We start from the raw sequence: 16,578 nt of genomic DNA, 5'->3' as shown, positions 1-16,578 counted from the left end.
AGCCTTGTGTCTTTAAAAATAAAAATAAAATAATAGATGCCATATTTTTCATCTTTGTCCGCTTGACAATTTCTTTGTGCTACTGCTTGAGCTCGCTCATGTAAAATCCCGTTACTTCACTTTCGTAATTCATATAACAAAGGCCTAGAATCATTAGCGACGGTTTGCTGAGCTTGTGGCGAAGCCCGTGTCGGAAAGCATCGCGTCGAGTGCGGAGTGCAGTGACATCGATCTCGTTAAATTGTGATCGGATTTTATTGATTTTAACCTTGTTGTGCAACACATTGTTTTTATGCTGTTTATTTATTAGTTCGGTCGGGCAACTGGCGAGCTCGCGGGGCCAATTTCGCGTGGAGGGCCCAAACAAGGTGAGTGTTTGCGACATTTAGCGGAACAACATCGACGTGTCCCAACCGCTGAACACAATCAATCAATCGATCTGTTGGGAAGAGATTTGTTTCCAGGTAAATCTTGAAGGAATAGGACACTATTTTGGGTCATGACTCACTCGAGCAGCACTGTATAGTGCGTTCTGAGATTTCTGAGAACAGTTATCAGTGTCGCCCGAGTAACATACGATGCTATAATGTTCACTTGTACCTGATTTATGCTTTTGTCACTTATTGTAAGCTAATAAAATCACTTGTCCCTTGTCAGCCTTACATTTTTGTTGATGTGCTTAAATTTGATTTTTCAAAGGACTGCTACTTTAACATAAATATGCTCTGGACTATTACTTATTCAAAAGTGATTCTCTATATACTTACAGTAATGATGTATAGACAAATGCTCCAAAGAAAAGAAAAATATATTTAGTAGTAGCTGATGACTGACTTCATTGGTGTAGATTTGTTTTTCCTGTGGGAATTTTTTGTTTTTCTGGGACTAAAAGTATCTATGTCCATTTCCAGAATGTAAGCTATCTTCATGCCTTTTGTGAAAATTGCTCCAGTGGTAAAGCATCTCTGTACCGTTCGTCAAACTAGGTTAAATGGATAGGCTTTGAAAAGGTAACAGACAGACACTTCATATATATAATACTGGTATGAAGTAAATATTATCATGTCGTTGTTATCATCAACAGATAGACATCTACTGATGGACATAATTATGTTTCTTGTAGGGACTTTTATATGCTGTCCCCACCACCACCTGAATCTCCATCAGAACAGTAAATACTGTCTGAATGAATTCAGACAGTATTTACTTGAAGAAGAACTGACTTTTATTTTCAGAAGTTGCTTGGTGCTGCTGAAGCAGCACCAAGCAACTTCTTTCTTTCTTCTCTTTGGGCTGGTTTCTGCACTTAAATATTTCCGTCTGTTATGTGTGCATCGCCCCTCTTCGCCAAAGTCACCAAGCATCTTGTTTGATGTTTGTCAACTCAGTGGGTGCTCTGCCAATGCTGTGCTTCAAGGTTACCATTCCACACTTTGGAACTCCAAAATCTATCAGAGAGTGCAATGCTTTGAGTTTTTCTACATGATCAAATCAGAATTGAGATCTGTGTGGATTGATTAAATAAATTTTATTATCTTATTAGTATTAATCATATTGCTTTTTTATCTGCTCCTCACTCATCTCCGAAATCATCAATCATCAGCTCTCTCCATATTTTTGTTCTTAAAGATTTTTGCCTTCTATATGAAATTGTCACTGAAAAAAAAAATTTATACAAAATTTTGATCAATGAGTGAGTGAGTGAATCAGTAAGTGAATCAGCAGGAATAGCTCTATATATATTAATATAATGATTCCTGTTCATTTACACAATCTCAATGAAGTCAATAACAATGAAAGCATTTTTCTAATTTACTATATCAAAGTCAAATTCATTAAAAATTGGACACTTTTGGTTGTCACTTGTTGGATTTGTAAGATAATGATGTAATGGTGATAATAATTGTTATTAATCTAATATATCTATATAAATCTATATTTATAGTATAATTGTAACTGCACAGTTCATTGAATGCATATTTTGAAATTTCGTATCTGAGGATGCATTAATATTTATATAGCAATAAAGCAAATTAATAAAACGTAATTTTTGTCTGTAGTCATCTGGATGTATGTTGTGATACCTACACACTCTCCTTAAAAAAAATAGAGTTGCCCTTACCAAGTGTGTGACTTATTATCATGTTAAGTACTTGGCAATGGCACCAGCACCTGTGCCAGTTTTGGTTTTGGATCTGTCAGAATAATATTTCTATTGTTTCTTGGGCCAGTTTAATTTCTGTGTTCTTTGAGTTTACCTTGTAGTATTTGTCCAATATGAGCCGTTTCTTGGTTCTATCACATTGCCACTTCACATGTGATTCTTAATTTTTACCCTGGGTAAGAATCGACCAACAACCTTTTATTTTGATCGCCGACGCCGCGTACGGTGCGACACTATTACTTTCCATTTTCCTTAGTCCGAACTGCGAGGTCACCAGCGTTTTGTGCGCGTCACTTAGCGTGACCACAGCGACGCTGTTAGTCTCTTGGCCCCTGGCCTCAAGTTCCGCCAACACCTCCTCTCGACTCGGCGACGCGCACGGACCGTGTGCGGAAGCAAGCCGAACGAGGATTTCTGTGCTGCAATATTTAATTGTTATTTGCTAATGACACAACTCCATTAATTTAATGGTATGGGGAGATGATTCGAGAGAGAGAAATCAAATTTTAGGTAGTTCAGCATTCGGCAAATTGACTAACTGGCCACACTATTCGGGATACGGTCAATGTTTGTGGCGAATTTTTAAATAAGTTCGAACAAATCAGCCCTGTGGTATGATTTATGATATATCCCGGAGTCCCGCGGGATTTTTAAAAGTGATAATGTCGCGGGCATCATCTAATTGGTATAAATGAAATGCCAGAGATCTACTAATGTTAATTGTCTCTGCTACGCCAAGACGCAAATCTCACTTGCCCCGCGTTTGTTTTGCAGAGTGAGCCGTGTCTTGGGGGAACAGCAACCCGGGCACTACGGTGGCCCCTGACACGCTCGCGCCAGCGCCCCAGCCCCCGGGTAAGTTGCTTTTGTTTTGACTCAACGTAAAGGCGCAAATCATTAGCAACCACTAAACCAGACGATGGTGACAACTTACTCTGACTTATACAAGTTTAAGCGTACGAATAACTGTACTGCGCTCTAAACAAATGTAGTTTGGCTCTTATTTGAATATTAACCAATCAAAGGCAGTGAAATTTTGTAGATATTTTCTAGAAACTTCATTATAATATTTAGTTTGTAATTATAAAAATATACATACAAATATTTAAATCTATGTAATTATAAATCTGGATATTTTTACCCAAATCTGGCAAACCATAGACTTACATTGTCTGTTTCTCGAATGTGTCATTGATTTTGATTGGCGGAGAAGCGAACTATGTTTTTATGATGAGCGCATATTTTGAAGGAATAATGTATGGAGCATGGTTACCGTCGTATGATTAGTGAGACATCCGTTCGTGTCGACAGCAGAAACGCTCTCTCTATCTGGCGGGATAATTCGCACTCAGTGATCATCACTAAGTGAAAGCCATGAAACTCATTTGACATTGTTTAGTTCTAAACTGCTACTTCACTAAGCGATGTAAAAACCATTTTTAGTAGCCAACCTTTAATAGATTAAAAATAAATGTCAAATGAGCTTGATGGCTTTCATTCAGTGATGATCACTGAGTATAAGTGTCCAGGCCGTAGTGTTAGCGAGTATAGAATCGCAGTTTTCTCGTTCCACGGACGAATCGACGCAGAGTCACCCGCGAATGCTTATTGGCACTGATTGGATGAACAAACAGCTCTAGTGCAAAGCTATGATGTCATTGTTTTGATCTCGTCGTAAATCATGAACAATATGTTGATATGTACCTCAATTTAGATGGTGTAATCATAATCATATCGTAACTCCACGAACAGAAATCGAAGTTAGTAACTCACGCTCAGTAGTGGGCTGGTTATAGGTTGAACATCATATTGAAGATGGGGATAATGAAATGAATAAGGCTCCGAAATGTGCACTCTTGCAACTTGTACAACTGATCGTTTAAAGGTCTCTTTGAGGACACACATTAGTCTGCTCCTTATCCGAAAATTCTAAATGCTGCAGCATTTAGAATTTTCGGATTTTCCTTCACTAACTCTCACCCATCTACTTGCGAGTAAATAGGTTCAAACTATAGTATGCAGTCTCTCTTGCTTGGAATGCTTGGCATCGGAGCAGATAACAGAAATGCAAATAAAGAAAGAAACACTGGAGGTACCTACTGATTTCAAACAAAAAATGCCAGACATTTCTTGACTTTTCAAAAGTTGCTAAAAATTCCATAAATAAAAACAAAAAAAAAATGCTGTAAATTTTAATAAAATTATACTTCATAATATTGATCGGAAGTTTATTATAAGAATAAATATGTGTAACTTTGATAAAAATTTTAGGTGTAATATAGTAAAAATAAACAAATAATTTGTCTTTGTAATTTTGTTACAATAAACTTGTTTTAAATTTAATTAAATAATAAAAGTAGCACGCAATTTGAAAAAAGCGAAAAGGACTCTGACATAAATTAGAGGATTTCTTTTAAATATATTTAAAAAAAAATAGATGTGTACCTATTTTTTTTTAAATAGGACTGAGATAATCTTTTTCCTGTTATCAGTCTTTTCACAAAAAATATTTAGGTGACGTTAAACACGTTTACTTTATACAACGAACGTGTCTAACGCCTTTTAAAGCCAAGTCCAAAGTTTATATATGATGAGATTGTTTCTGTTTTGACGCACTGGAAGTAATGATCAGTAATACGAGCGGTAGATGGTTTGTGTTATGGCGATGCAGATGTGGTTGCAGGGGCGCTGGAGATGACGGGCGCGGACAGCGTGCGCTTCAGCGGCCACACGCTGGACAAGGCCACCAAGGCCAAGGTGACGCTGGAGAACTTCTACACCAACCTCATCGCGCAGCACTTGGAGCGACAACAGCGCTTGCACAAGCTCGAGGAGTCGCTCAAAGATGAGGCGCTGAGCGAGGCGCAGCGCGCTGAAAAGCGCCAGCAGCATGCCCAGAAAGAGACGGAGTTCCTGCGGCTCAAGCGCTCGCGCCTCGGCGTCGAAGACTTTGAGCCGCTCAAGGTGATCGGGCGTGGCGCGTTCGGCGAGGTGCGGCTCGTGCAGAAGAAGGACACGGGCCACGTGTATGCCATGAAGATCCTGCGCAAGGCCGACATGCTGGAGAAGGAACAGGTGGCGCACGTGCGCGCCGAGCGCGACGTGCTGGTGGAGGCCGACCACCAGTGGGTGGTGAAGATGTACTACAGCTTTCAGGACCCCATGAACCTGTACCTCATCATGGAGTTCCTGCCTGGCGGCGACATGATGACGCTGCTCATGAAGAAGGACACGCTCAGCGAGGAGTGCGCGCAGTTCTACGTGGCCGAGACGGCGTTGGCCATCGACAGCATCCACCGGCTGGGCTTCATCCATAGGTGAGTGTGTCGACCATAGCGCAAGGTCGCCCCTCCCCCTCCCCCCTTGCGTCACTGTAACCATCGCCCCTCGCTCCGCAGGGACATTAAGCCCGACAACCTGCTGCTGGACGCGCGCGGACACATCAAGCTGAGCGACTTCGGCCTGTGCACGGGGCTCAAGAAGAGCCACCGCACGGACTTCTACCGCGACCTGTCGCGCGCCACGCCCTCCGACTTCAACTTCTTCTCCGTGTCCACGTCGTCCTCCGCGCTGGACTCCAAGCGGCGCGCCGAGTCCTGGAAGCGCAACCGGCGCGCGCTCGCCTACTCCACCGTGGGCACGCCTGACTACATCGCGCCCGAGGTGTTCTTGCAGACCGGATACGGTCCCCAGGCCGACTGGTGGAGCCTCGGCGTTATCATGTAAGTGATACCACACAACGCCACACCACACACACCACACCACACCACATGATTACTGATATATCCAACTATTCCTTCTCAACTAATATGCTATACTTGGGACTATAACTTGGGAAACTGTTTTGGTTTAACCTTTAAGTGTGGACATAGGGGTCTCACAGACCTTTGGCTCTGTTGATTTCTTAGAATAACTTACTTCGCCTCACCACCCCCGCAAGTGACCGTCTCAGTAGCTTAAAGTTTTGACACCAAACGCTTGGGAAGGAGGAAGTTGCACTGTCCGGTGCCAACGTAAGTTACATGTCTTTAAATTTTAAATGGGAAATTTTGGAGACATCGGTGTACATATTATTATTATTTCGAAATTACAGACAGACCTCCAATTTTATTCATTAGTATACATAATAGGGTGGTCCTTATTTTTCGACTTTTGAATTATCCCCGGGGCACTTTCTCATTTGATTATATACCTCTAAATATTAAATAAGCTTTTTTGTTTTTTGTTTTGATAAGATTTAGAGGTCGCTACCAGCTGTCAAATTTTTTACAAAAAGCGTTGAAGGACAGCTCAAATTATGGTTTCATTTAGGTGTTTATATTACATTTTACGCGCTCACATAGACAATCGGTTCTTGCCCTGTCTCCCCTTCACCTCTCATCTGTACCGACGCGTCGAGATTTGGACCGATCATACAAACAAAAACATAAGCCATAAGCACTCCTTCATATCAACGTATTACGCCTATTATTCTATTATTATTTGTTATTCTAGATCTATTACTAAGCCACATTATACTCTCCATACATATATCTCTCCATTATCCATGCCCTAAAATAATAAATTTAGAAAAATTATATTTATTTTGAAAGTTATGACCCTTGAAAAATATCTATTTTAGGGCAAATTATGCAACTTCGTGCGTTTATAAACTATATAAGAAACTAGAAAATTGAAAAATTAACAAAGTTATGTCACACTTTACTTTATAATAATTATATTTCCTTCATCTGTGGAAACGATTTCACTATTTTAAACTCAACCCACCAACGAGTTGTCGCTGCCATGAACGGGGCTTCACGTGCGCACTAACGTCATAATACTCGTAACTTAAAAATTGGCTTGTGCGCATGCATATCTAAAAAATAAATGATTCAAATATCTACATAATATCTTAATTCATAACAACAACAATATTTTTTTAATATTTTTTATGTCCCGGCTATAAAAATAAAAGAATCTAACAAATACAGATTTTGAGTTTTTATTTAAAATTCAAACCTTGGTAGCGACCTCTAAATGTCATTTAAGAAATTCAAAAAAAATACTGAAATACTTTCTAATGGTATATAATCAAATAACGTGGTGCCCCGCGAAATTAAAGTAATTTTTTTTTTCTTCTTAGGAATAAGGACCACCCTAACACATAAGTATTCGTTTGTTCGGCAATCATGTTATTACTACAACTTACTCTACAACTCACTTAACATACAATTTACCAGTTAACAAGTAACCATTTAGCAATATTTCATAGGTAGGTAATATAATTTTCAATACACCCTCAAAGTTTCACAATATCACTCCATCTTGGACGAATGCGAGATCGTTGCCACAGCGTAGTTGGAACAGTATAACAGTAAATTTAATTAAGAAAATTTATATGGTGAACTATGTGTTTTTTTTTTTGTTTTTTTTTTAAAATATGTTGAACGAGTTCGCGTTCTTCACCTCCTTAGATAATTTATAAAAATAAAATACAAAATACAAATATCTTTATTGCGAACTTGGGTTAGTTCAGTACAGATCTTAATACCATTTAGGTTCTACCGAATTCTACCTTACGTCATGTAATAATACAATAAAACTATATACTAGTCATACTAGTCTAGTAATTAAATTTTCGAGTGATGAAATAAATATGTCTAATATAAACATATGTTAAAAATAAACATTTCTTAAGTCTTAAAATTTATTTAAATATTCTCCAACAAAATAGAATTGGCGGATCATTAACCAGTCAGTTATCTTATTTTCAAATTTGTGCATAGGTAGATCAATTAAATCTTTTCGCAACTTATTGTAAATTTCAATAGCCATACAATAGAATTGTTTTTATACAACGCTAAGTAACATACAATAAATAACATACAGTTGTACTCCTGCAAATTTTATGTTGCTTCCTTGGCAAGTACGTGTTTGTGGGAGTAAGATGTGATCTACGACTGCTTCTATTTTGCACTTTGTGTATTTTAGTGAAGATGATATGCGTGTGAATTCGTGTGAATGAGTAGTTTTTATTAATATGCATGTTATATTTCAATATGCATTTTAATTCATCAAATTTCCCTTTTCTACAAATACTTCGAAAGTTTGCATAAAATAAGTTTAGGTTCGACTTAGAAGTCAGAAGATCCTGATAAGTATGGCAAATCTGGTAAGTTATTGTTTCGTCAGAGTAACTCTGTGTATCTGATGGTCCTAGTAAATTCAGTTTTTTGGCTGTTTTCGTCCAATTCTGGGTGTGCCTTTGACGTACTTGATAATTAAATTCTGTTCACCATTGTCTTTACGACGATTTAGTTCTTGGCTGAGTTCTTTGATTATGCTCTTTTGAGTTGGGGTCTGATCCTAGTATATTTTAACTTTTTTGAATAGTTTACTATTTTCTATTTCGTAAGATTTCTTCCACTTTTTGGGGACTCGCTTCTATAACTTTTAGTGGGCTAGTTTTTCCTGGAATGAATTTACCAAGACGAAGACTTTTCATGATTTTGTGACTTTTAGGGACTATACTCAGAAGTCTCTTGAGCAACATTCATATCGCTTTAGTTCAGAAAATTAATAATATTTTGATCCTGTCAGCTCTTTCTTGTAATTCAGCAATTATTTTTTCGTTAGCGAAAACGTCAGATGTAGCGGCATTAGGTGGGTTGATTTCAAGTTTTTTTTTATATCAGTCTCAACTCTCAAGGTTAGATATCTGAGACTTTGTGACCGATGATCATATTATGTTTTTTGAGCTCTAAGATGTTAGCTTTCATGTTATTTTGCTCTATTAATATTTTGTTAGTCTTTAATATCATCAATCTGACCTTTCATTGTCGAGATTTCACACGCAACAATTTGTGATGTGTGTCCAGTAAAGATACTATTTCCGTACGAAAGTTATTTAGTTCAGAGAGAACATCACAACAATCTCTTCGCTTCCTTTTCCGAAGATTAGATTGAGTTCCAGTTCTTTAATAAAAGTTGAAAAGAGCAACCGCCGAGTTTCTTTTCTGGTTCTTCTCGGTAGGAACGGCATTCCGAACCAGTAGTAAATTATTTTGATGATTCAAAAGCACTTGTAAAAGTCTACTTGAATAAAAATTTATTCTATTCTGTTCTGTTCTATTCTATTCTAATCTGTTCAGTTCTATTCTATTGTATTCTATTCTATTCTATTCTATTCTATTGTAATCATCGCTAGTTTTTGATAAGTCAGGTTGTGCAATTTATTAGTTTGACTTACTGGTATATTTGTAGACTGTGGTAAGCGTCGACTACTGATGACGCAATTGTGCAGTTGCGATTAGGGAGTAAGTACGATGAAAAATGCAACAGTTGCTTTTACCCGAGGTGGAGCGGGGTGCATTTGTCGCTGAAAGATGAGTTGTCACTTGTCTATTTGGCTTAAACTTATGAATTATTATCGCGTGTGACTTGTAATAATGTTTAAAAACAAAATGGCGACACTTGCCTGCTTTCTTCTTTTGGGTGCCGAAACCTTTCCGTTATAGACCTACAGTTTTTATTTCTTTTATTTTAATTGAAGTGCTGTTTTTTATCAAGAAATAAATATAAAAGCTGTGGAGAGAGAGAAGAGATTGATCAAAAGACATGTCACAGGTACGAGATGCTGATCGGGTACCCTCCGTTCTGTTCCGAGTCGCCGCAGGAGACGTACCGCAAAGTGATGTCGTGGCGGGAGTCGCTCACTTTCCCGCCGGAGATCCCGATCAGCGAGGAGGCGCGGGAGACGATCCTGCGCTTCTGCTCCGAGCCGGACCGCCGGTAAGCTTCGCTCGCTGACGTCGGTGCCACGACGCACGTGGGAGCGCCACGTGCATCGTGGCACCGCTCGCTAACCGCGTCCGTTTGTGCAGGCTAGGGTCACAACGTGGCATCGAAGACGTCAAGCTGGTGGGCTTCTTCCGTGGCGTAGACTGGAGCCACGTGCGCGAGCGGCCCGCCGCCATCTGCGTAGACGTACGCTCCATCGACGACACGTCCAACTTCGACGACTTCCCCGACGTCAAGCTGGAAATACGTGAGTGTTTACTCATTTATTACCGCTATGCATTCCAATATCCAAATATACTACAGGAAAAATAGCATATTTTGGAGGCAAAATATGTATATCAATGAAACTTTTTACTTATATAACTTTATATTGGTCTTTAGAAATGAAAATCAGCCGAGTCCTACCAAAATATAGGGTCCTATCCCCTCTTAGGGGGTATGGGCGAGGGGAAAATTAAAAAAAAATACACATTTTACAAACTAAGCGAGTGAGGTACCGTTTTCTATGTTTTTTGCGCTGAATCAAATGAGACTACACCCATACTTATAGGATCAATATTTTGCGAGATATGAAGAGGTTTTGGAAGTCAGTATTTTAAATACTTTTTTATTTTAAGCTTTTTAGTGTTTAAGTAGTCGTTGCTTGGTACCTACAATATTAATTCACTATGAACACTTCCTTGAACCCTTGAAATATGCCAACCCGTTCTGCTTGTTTTCATATAAAATTAGTACAAAGACTAACTTTTGAAAAATATTTGTTTTCCATACACGGTAGGTAGATACATTTCGGAAACTATTATTTTTTCCTAGGAGAGGAAGAAAAAAGATACTGACCGGCTACGTTTTAGCGGCAAAGAGCGCTAATGGGCGTTTTTTTAACCCCCGACCCAAAAAGAGGGGTGTTATAAGTTTGACGTGTGTATCTGTGTATCTGTGTGTCTGTGAATCTGTGTATCTGTGTATCTGTCTGTGGCATCGTAGCGCCTAAACGAATGAACCGATTTTAATTTAGTTTTTTTTGTTTGAAAGGTGGCTTGATCGAGAGTGTTCTTAGTTATAATCTAAAAAAATTGGTTCAGCCGTTTAAGAGTTATCAGCTCTTTTCTAGTTTTCTTGTAGAAAAGAAGGTTAGATAACCGTTAGGTTCATAATATTATGTCAATAGACAAATGTCAAGCTGTCAAGATGGACGTTGCCTAAATACATAATTATTTATTTGAAAATGATGTTTTGGAAAACTCAAATACTTTGGATCGTCGGGGGTATTATAAATTTTTAATTTACACTTGTTATTGTATGGGATTTACTCATTACACCATACACGTATATAGTACTCAAAGGTAACCTTTCAAAAAAATTATGAAACATCATGAATATAGTAAAATTACTAGAGTGCCCCCAACGGTTCTCAAAAAAAAAAGTAATTCCTATACAAAAGTAAATAAAATTGGTCAGTCTATTCTAATATTTGTACTGGATTTATTTTTTAAACTTATTTTCTTTTAAAAGATCTTAAATAGGTAGAACAATGCGATTATATACGAAAACTCGAATGTGGAAATTGGTGAATCATTTAAAATACACAAATCAAAACCCTTCAAAAACTATTAAAAACCCTAAATTATAAAAAACACACACACACACACACACACACACACACACACACACACACACACACACACACACACACACACACAAACTTTCGCCTTTATAATATTAGTGTGATTGAAAGTCCTCTTTCTCTCATAGGTAATGATGAAAAAAGTGTGTGTCTCTCGGGGCCAAAACATTTTGTTCTAGTAAATGAGTAGATTCTACTCATTTACTTCTACGTTAATCGCCAAAGAAGTCGTTTACTTTATAACAGGTTTTATTTATCAGAAGTCTTTTAAATGAATGAATGAACGCTATATTACTGTGTCTTGTTGCAGCGTCGGCGCCCATCTCCAGCGAAGGAGAGGTGGCCTACAAGGACTGGGTCTTCATCAACTACACCTTCAAGCGATTCGAAGGGCTGACGCAGCGCGGGACGCCCAACAAGAAATGAACTACATCGTCGCCGTCGCCGCGGCCGCTGCAGCCTTCACTACCGCCCGTACCGCCGCGAACGCGGTCCTGCTGCGCGCTGCTCTGAACGCGCTTGCTGCAGTCAGCGCGCGTCCGCCCAGGGTTGTAAATATATAACATCTGCGCTCCCCAGCACTGTCGCCCGGAGCGAGCGGGAGCGGAACTAATATATAAATATACTATATTTATTTTGATCGGAAGTGCGGCGCCCGCGCGAGCTCCCCGGCGACACCGTGGAGAGGCCACATAATATATTTAATGGTTAAAATTATAGCATAGAGATATCATATTGAAACTTCATATTTTTAGATTATCTACACGAAAATTATAACAGAGTTTACGGTTTAAGTGTTTCCTATCGGGGTGGCCTCGCGAGTAGGCCGTCGCGGTCGAACTTCCCTTGCATGTGATGTTCCCTGCGAGCGGCGCGCGGGGCCACGCGACGCTCGGAGCTGTGTGGGGGCGCAGCTCCGCGGGCTCGCCGATTGTTCACTGACCATACTTAGGGTCATTTGCTCATCCGAACTATTCAAAATTGGTTGACTGTAATTTGTAAACGCTAGTCTGTAACCGCCCTAAACGTAGAGTGCTACGTTGCGATACTTGTGACAATGCGCCGCACATAAATCGCAAGTAATAGTTATATAACATTCAATTAAAATACTATCGCTTAGATTAAAAATTATTTTTGTGCGTTAGTGAAAACCATTTGTAACCGATACGTCCGTAACTTCTCGGTTACGGAAGCTATTGCGAATGCAGTCAACAACTAATCTTGAAATATGTTTAAGAATTACCCAGTTTCTTGCATGTTCAAAGCTTTTTTGGTGCACTTACAGAAAAGCACAGTGTGTTGGAAATTAATACTAAGTATAAAAATAAATAGCTTGAAAGTAAAATAAAGAATGATTTTGCTCGTGTAACGTATACAAAATACTCGTATGTCGTAAATTTGTTCAATTTAACTATTTGTACTTAGATTTCCACTGCTGTTAAAGATTTCACATAATATGAGTGTGATGTCTTTGACAGATCAGTAGAAATCAGCCGTAGGCGTCGATCCTATAGCCTAGAGTTCTGATTTATCCGTTCCGCATTCTCTATTGACCAGGTAAAGATATATTATGTTAAATAGTTCTGTTATTGATTATTTAGCGTCACGTTAGACAGCTATTGTTCTGCGTGGTAGACAATTAGAGAGGTTAGGCCTGTGTATAGATTGCAATGAATGCAGAACTCTGAGCCGTTGGCTGTCGGTTCGATGCCTCAGTGTGAACGAGTATCGAATTCTGCCGATACGTATTGCACTCGTGCCAGTCAAGAAATTAATCGAAACGAAGCAGCGCTAATTATTCCGTCTCGTTCACATGCATACACATGTATAAAGTGTAAGTTAAAGGGAATTATTAACGCCGCCAATTTCGATTCCTTTTGTATTGTCTTGTATCCACTATTGTCCTACTGAGTTTGGAACTTATGTAGGATGCACGGCCAACATGTTGCGAGGAACACCGAATGAGCACATTGTACAAGAAAGCAACAAATATTCCTAATACCTATCGTTATGATAGTGGGGTGATATTGTCTTTGCTCCTGCTTTGAAGAACTCGGATATTTTGCTCTCATGATTCCTCGTAGCTTATTGATGTATGAAAGGATCGTATTGTACAGTTCATTTGATTGTAATCATTGTATTATTTAGACCTTATCGATTATCGTTAAATTATTGAATTAGTAAAACAGATGCGGTTTATTCGATGCGTGCCGAACTGCCGCTGATGGGCTCACGATGATGTGGACGCTCGTTGTATGGCCAAAATTAATAATAATTAATCAGTCTATCTGTAATCAGTTGATAAAATACTTAAAATATTAAAAAATTGCTCTTATTATTGCTTACTTTATCGATTTCATTTAGTTAAATTATTGCTTATATAGTACGATTTCATTTTATTTTTATTAACATTACACTATTCAATTCGTAATAATCATTATTAATTATTAATAATATATTGAATTCACCTGGGAGCTCATAGTACCTGTCCAGGTGTCCGCGATGCTATGTTATCCGTTCTCGGGCAGCTAACAGAGCAGGTAATGCCTCTCCACACCTGCCTGGATGCTATTGATTCCATGTAACTATACAGCTTAATACCAGTACATAATAACTTCACTTCAACACTCAAATTAATATGTATGCTTACTTGATTTATATATTTTATATTTACTTAGCCATAGATATCAGTTTATAATATAACCTATCCATAAAAAAGATATACATAATTTTGTGTTTTGCGCTTGATGACTGTCCTTAGAGAATACTCATGTGAGCGCTCGTTTAGTGCTCGCGCTTCGTGGTAAATTTTTACTCGTACTTGGACCTGTGTGCCTAGTGGGAGATTTTTAACCTATTCGATCGCGTAAAAGTTAACTGCGTTTTGTATGGAATTGAAACAGCGCCATCTAGTGACAAGAAGATGGCGCTGTTTCAATTCCATACAAAACGCAGTTAACTTTTACGCGATCGAATAGGTTAAAAATCTCCCACTAGGCACACAGCCCTTGGCCCTCGCGCTTACGTTAAGTGTCATTAGTGATTATTATTAATTTTGGCTTCTAGTAATAAGTCATTTCACCCGAGATAAGAGTTAATTACGACCAATATATGTAATTTGAACTTTGTCTAACAATGTTGCGCTTTGTTCTCGTTATTTGGGTTTTCAATAATAATAATAATAATAAATTGACAACAGTTCATACAATATGAAAGACCATTTAAAGATATCACTGGTCGATTTAAACTTACTCGACTGTTGTAGGAATGTCCTGAAGTTCAGGATAATATTCGCATCATCCAAGAATGTTGAAGTCGGGTTTCAAAATTCAATTTATCTGTAATCTGTCAATAAGTTGACAGTCGATAAAGACATGCAGGTATTATATTATATAGATATAATATATAATAATATATACCCTGGATACTGGAACCAAATACCAACATAATATGTCTCCCACTACGAATAACAAATTAAAACGACAGATCGGGCCCTGTCCGACCTCTCGCTCTCGCTGGGCAGTCGAAGTGGGATAGCGATAAGTAGGTATTGGAAGTAACCTCCTTTTACTTCTACTTCGTGGTTATTTAGCAATGTTGCTATTTGTCAAAATATAACTTTGGTATAATGGTAAAAAATTATTTCCCACACACCATTTTAACTTTATATGTCAAATATCATGAGAAAAGTGCGATTTTAGTTCTTATTTTAACGGTGAATCTTACTTTTGATATGCCAGTTGACCCATAGAGTTAAAATGGCGCGTGAGAAGCCATTTTGTACGGACTATAACGTTAAATCGATCGATTCCAGATAGTTTGAATATTGAAACTGGACTCGAATCATAATTACTAGTTGTTCACTGTCCCTCGACACCGCGTCCGTCGCGCGACTGTGTCGCGCCGCTCAGTCGCAAGCGAGCAGCAACAGCAGTGACCCCCGGCCGCTCGTTTCCATTATTTAGCTACTCGCTTTGTTATTGTTATAGAAAATTAAAAAAAAGTATGTTTATTTAGTTTCTTAAATTGTAAGATTTTTTTAAATAACATTTTGTTTAGTTTTTAGTATAGATTATTATCGTTTCTTCCATGCGATTTAAGAAAGTGGCAATACAAATAAAGCTATATTAAATTTATATTGATTTTATTCTTACAATTCCTCATCTAACCTCGCAAAGTGCAAGTAGGTAGATATTTTTTTAAGATGACAGGTGTAGCCACTTGACTGCAATCTCACCCCCGCTTCGCTAATTCAGTGACCATCGCAGAGTGAAAGCCACCAAGCTGACCCGACATTCCTTTTTAATCTGTTGAAGGTTTGCTACGAAATATTACTTTTATTTACTTTTGAGCGGGAGCTCAGTAAATGTAGAACCAATCATGCAATGCAATGTAAGCCATCAAACTCATGTGAAATGAGTTCGAAGGCGTGCATTTAGTGATAATCACTGAGTTAGCGAATTACCCCGCTGGTGGTATTTACGCAGCTTCCTGTTCAAAATAACCGGCCAAGTGCGAGTCAGACTCGCGCACCGAAGGTATTTTTCGTCATTTTGCACGATACATCAAAAACTATTATGCATAAAAATAAATAAAAATCTGTTTTAGAATGTACAGGTAAAGCCCTTTCATATGATACCCAACTTCGTATAGATCTTACTTTGAAAATTAAAACACATTTCAATTGTTTTTCTGTGACGTAACCACAAATGCACGGTTTTAGGATTTATTCCTTTACTTGTGCTATAAGACCTACGTACCTGCCAAATTTCATGATTCTCGGTCAACTGGAAGTATCCTATAGGTTTTCTTGACAGACACGACGGACAAACAGACAGACAGACAACAAAGTGATCCTATAAGAGTTCCGTTTTTCCTTTTGAGATATGGAACCCTAAAAATTAAAAATTCAAAGTATTTTTATTCAACTTCATAATAATTTTTTCATTACAAATAATTTTATTCAACTGTTACAGTTGCTAGTTTTAACAACTAGGCCAAACAGTAG

The 16,578-nt window shown here is 38.3% G+C and overlaps 1 protein-coding gene across 1 annotated transcript; it reads left to right on the top strand.

The window, feature by feature from the left end:
• The first annotated feature begins 6 nt into the window (after positions 1-6).
• LOC123880356 (serine/threonine-protein kinase tricornered) lies at positions 7-15,706 on the top strand. Its single transcript, XM_045928455.1, has 9 exons — positions 7-368; positions 2,939-3,019; positions 3,694-3,847; positions 4,836-5,481; positions 5,563-5,886; positions 9,773-9,937; positions 10,030-10,193; positions 11,881-14,401; positions 14,576-15,706. Exons 4-8 carry the CDS (start codon positions 4,859-4,861, stop codon positions 11,994-11,996), a joined length of 1,392 nt encoding a protein of 463 aa, XP_045784411.1. The 5' UTR covers positions 7-368; positions 2,939-3,019; positions 3,694-3,847; positions 4,836-4,858; the 3' UTR covers positions 11,997-14,401; positions 14,576-15,706.
• The last annotated feature ends 872 nt before the right edge of the window (positions 15,707-16,578 follow it).

Source organism: Maniola jurtina, chromosome Z, assembly GCF_905333055.1.
Source record: "Maniola jurtina chromosome Z, ilManJurt1.1, whole genome shotgun sequence".
NCBI classification, from domain to species: Eukaryota; Metazoa; Arthropoda; class Insecta; order Lepidoptera; family Nymphalidae; genus Maniola; species Maniola jurtina.
The sequence above is the reverse complement of the archived record's forward strand: the minus strand, read 5'-3'. Positions and strand labels throughout refer to the sequence as shown.